The sequence below is a fragment of the Beta vulgaris genome, chromosome 1 (assembly GCF_026745355.1).
Source record: "Beta vulgaris subsp. vulgaris cultivar EL10 chromosome 1, EL10.2, whole genome shotgun sequence".
Taxonomy (NCBI): domain Eukaryota; kingdom Viridiplantae; phylum Streptophyta; class Magnoliopsida; order Caryophyllales; family Amaranthaceae; genus Beta; species Beta vulgaris.
This window is the reverse complement of record NC_079202.1, coordinates 56,632,561-56,636,304: the sequence shown is the minus strand read 5'-3', so window position 1 is coordinate 56,636,304 and position 3,744 is coordinate 56,632,561. Positions and strand designations below refer to the sequence as shown.

Genomic DNA, 3,744 nt, shown 5'->3' with positions numbered 1-3,744 from the left:
TACGCTACAAATGAGTGTTAAGACAACCAAATCTTGACATTCTTCCCTCGAGAAAAATGTTAAACATTTCATTAGAGTAATGAAAAAGTCTATCTTACTAAATTCCACTTCTTCAACCTTATCAACTGAAAAAAAATAAACAGAATAGTGGGTTGTTGTCTTATCCAATTATTTTTGGACAACAAAGTCTATGGATTGCTTGAAACCTAATTTAGAACATTTCACCTTGGTTGAAGTAATGTTTTTTCTTTCATCATAATTGATGTCTTCTTCGTTATTGCCCTTTAAAGAAGTCAATAGTCATACATCCCACCAACTTATTTTGATCAATATGCTTTTTAACCTAAACTGATAGATTGTGACTCAAACCAAGACTCGAAAATCAGAGTCAACCCTTTTTTTTAATGAAGTCAAAGTTGAATTTTCCTCAGCTATGCGGTAAATATGTTTTATAAAACTCCCTTTTATTTTAAAATCAGTGTCTTTAAATTTAAATTTTTCATGTACATCTCATCATTTTCAGTAGTATAACCCTCCCACGAATCCTAAATTGTATATCGTCCTAGGAATCAGAAGAAGAAAAAAAAAAAACTAACTTAAAGAATAAACTAAACAACTGAAAGGATAAATCAATTAATTGAAACTAAAACTAAAACTAAAACTACCTCATTTTAGATTTAAGCTTTCCCTGTTATTATCAATAGAAGGGTGGTTAATGCAAGGTCGTTGAAGCGTATGAAGAGACGAGTCACTACCGAGTTACACGACTTTCTTACTTTTCCGGCGCCGGAATCCGGCGACAGACTCGCCGGAACTCCGTTTCTATATTTAACATTTGCGCCGAGTCGACTCTAACTAGTAACACGATTAGGCTCTTAGTCTATTACAAATAATGTGACATCACATTAACAACATGAAGGAGGAACAATACAAAATGATGGTATGGAGAAAGAAAAAAAGAAACGTATACACAAAATTCACAACCCACAATAACAGAACATGATTACTAAAGTAACTAATTATTAAAAGAGTGAAAGTTTTGACACAAGGTGGCGCATTAGTTGCTAATTAACCATACTAATCTCGTTTTTTCACCAAACGTGGCTAACGTGTGTTACTAATCACGCTGACCTTTTGACGACTCCTCTATTCCCAGCAACGTAACCCCCTCTAATCTCAACTTTCAATGTATATGTATTCCCGCCGAAAACTTGCAATTAAATGCTTTTTCTGCTAACTTTTATTTTATTCTTTCCCTTTGTCAACCGCAACATAACGTACCCCCTTTAATCACACTATATATAAAACCTTACAATAACCACATTATTATTATTATTCCATACACCCACCTCTAAATTTTTGTTTACTTACATTCATCAATTCTCAATTCATAGGTTACATAAATAAATTTGTTACACACCCGCAGCCCTTGCATAGCAGCCCTCGGCTTTTTTCCTCTAGTGCTAGAGAATCATATATTATACAACCGTCGAAATTTATTAGTACGTACGTACGTACACGATGAAAAATCATGGGTGTTTGTTGATTTTGTTGTTTACAATTGGTTTTTGTTTGGAAATGGCTTCATTTGGTAATGCTCAAAGAGTATGGAAGAGAGTTTTAACGGTTGATCAATCGGGGAAAACGGGACAATTCGTGAAAATACAAGATGCAATTGATGCAGTTCCATCTAATAATGTTCATCCTATCTTTATAAGGGTGGAGCCAGGAATTTATAAAGAGAAGATTATTGTGCCTCAAGATAAACCCTTTATAACGCTTAGTGGTAGAAATGCATATACTACAGTTATTACTTGGAATGATGGTGGTGATATATTCAAATCTCCTACTGTTTGTGTTTTCTCTTCTGATTTTGTGGGACGTTACCTTACTATTCAGGTAAATTATTCTATAACTCAATATTTGATGAGGGTAAAATTACCTACTACTTCCTTCTCTGTTTGGAATTACTTGCAACAATCTGATCAAAATGTAAGCTTTTTGGCCAAAATGTTGCCAGTAATATGAAATGGATGAAGTATTTTTTATTTTCTCTTATAATTAAAATTTTACCCCTGTTTTGCAAGTAAAAATTTGGAATATAATAACTATGGATATAATTGGATAAGTAAACTATCTTTTTTTGACAACTTATATGTAAAATTTGATGAATTCTATATAAATTGATATACAACTATCGTGATTGGTGCAAAATTATAGGTGTTACTTGAAATAGCGTGCTCCCTCTCAAACATGAAAGCTCAAAAGATTATGTGTAAAGCATGTGAACTTTTTTTTTTAATGTGTGCGGGAGCACCGTATTCCTAAAAGCATAATATATCTATATTATTAATATATATAAAAACGTTCTTAATAAACAAGACACGGTGTCACGTGGCGCTCTCTAAGGGAGTTCTACTCCATGTAATTCACATACAATAAAAAAATTAGAAATTGCATAAGGTTTAATCACATTACTTCAAGTTTATATACCGAAGTCTTAACCACTGGCCAAGTGATATTTAACCAATTAACCTTATCATTTTTAAGTGTAATATTAATAAATGAAAATAATTTCTAATCGGGACATAGCGTAGGTCTAATAACTAGTAGACAAACAACTGATAATCATGTTTGTGCGCAGAACACATACGGTACGAGAGGCAAAGCAGTAGCATTAAGAGTAAGAAGCGACAGAGCTGTATTTTATGCTTGTAGAATTATATCATACCAAGATACACTTCTAGATGAAAGTGGTAGACATTTTTACTACAATTGTTACATTGAAGGAGCCACTGACTTCATTTGTGGAAATGCAGCCTCCCTTTTCAAGGTATATATACTAGCAAACAAATACACTCAATCACTTTTTATGTGCTATATTGACATCTTAACATATAGTATAATCAATGAATATTGTACTAATTGGAATTTTGGGCGATATATAAAATTGTACAGCAATGCCATTTGCATTCAACTTCAGAATATAATGGAGCTATAACAGCACAACGTAGAGTATCAGAAGAAGATGATACAGGATTTTATTTTGTGGGATGCAAAGTTACCGGGATTAAAAGTTGTACATTAGGCAGACCATGGGGTCCTTATTCGAGAGTGGTTTTCACGCGAACCTATATGTCTAGTGCGGTGCTACCTCAAGGATGGGATGATTGGGGCAAAACATCTACCCACAGGTAACTCTTTGTTTCGATTTATTAAAAGCTTTGAAATGAAATGTGACGCACTCTTTGTTAAAAATAGTCACATTTCTCTTGCGTTTTACTTGTTTAGTTGTGTCACTTGAGTGTAAGTTAGTTTAGTTACATAATACTTTAATTAGTATGCTTTAATAAACCTTTACATGCACATCCATATCTATATTAACTTAATTGTTTGTTTTGGATAATGATGCAGAACTGCATATTATGGTGAATACGAGTGCTATGGTCCAGGGGCTAAAAGAACAAGACGAGTTCAGTGGTCACTTAGCCTCTCTAATCAACAAGCCTTACCCTACATGACTATGAATTTGATGAGTGAAAGAACATGGCTTAAGGTTTAACTTAATTCACATTTTCACCACCCTTGTACTTTTGTTTCATATTCTTTTAGATAATGCCCACTTTGGGAAATCACCTACATTGTAATTTTGTTAGTGCGAATTCCTTTTGGTCTTAACAATTCATTTCATAGTTGTTGTACATTACAATTATAAAGTAGCAAATAAAATTTTCGCTTACACAG

At 33.2% G+C, this 3,744-nt stretch overlaps 1 protein-coding gene across 1 annotated transcript; it reads left to right on the top strand.

Annotated features, from left to right (window-relative positions):
* The first annotated feature begins 870 nt into the window (after positions 1-870).
* On the top strand, positions 871-3,744 carry LOC104889314 (putative pectinesterase 11). Its single transcript, XM_010674513.4, has 4 exons — positions 871-1,899; positions 2,645-2,833; positions 2,959-3,194; positions 3,415-3,744. The coding sequence occupies exons 1-4, from the start codon at positions 1,522-1,524 to the stop codon at positions 3,560-3,562; spliced, it is 951 nt and encodes a 316-aa protein (XP_010672815.2). The 5' UTR covers positions 871-1,521; the 3' UTR covers positions 3,563-3,744.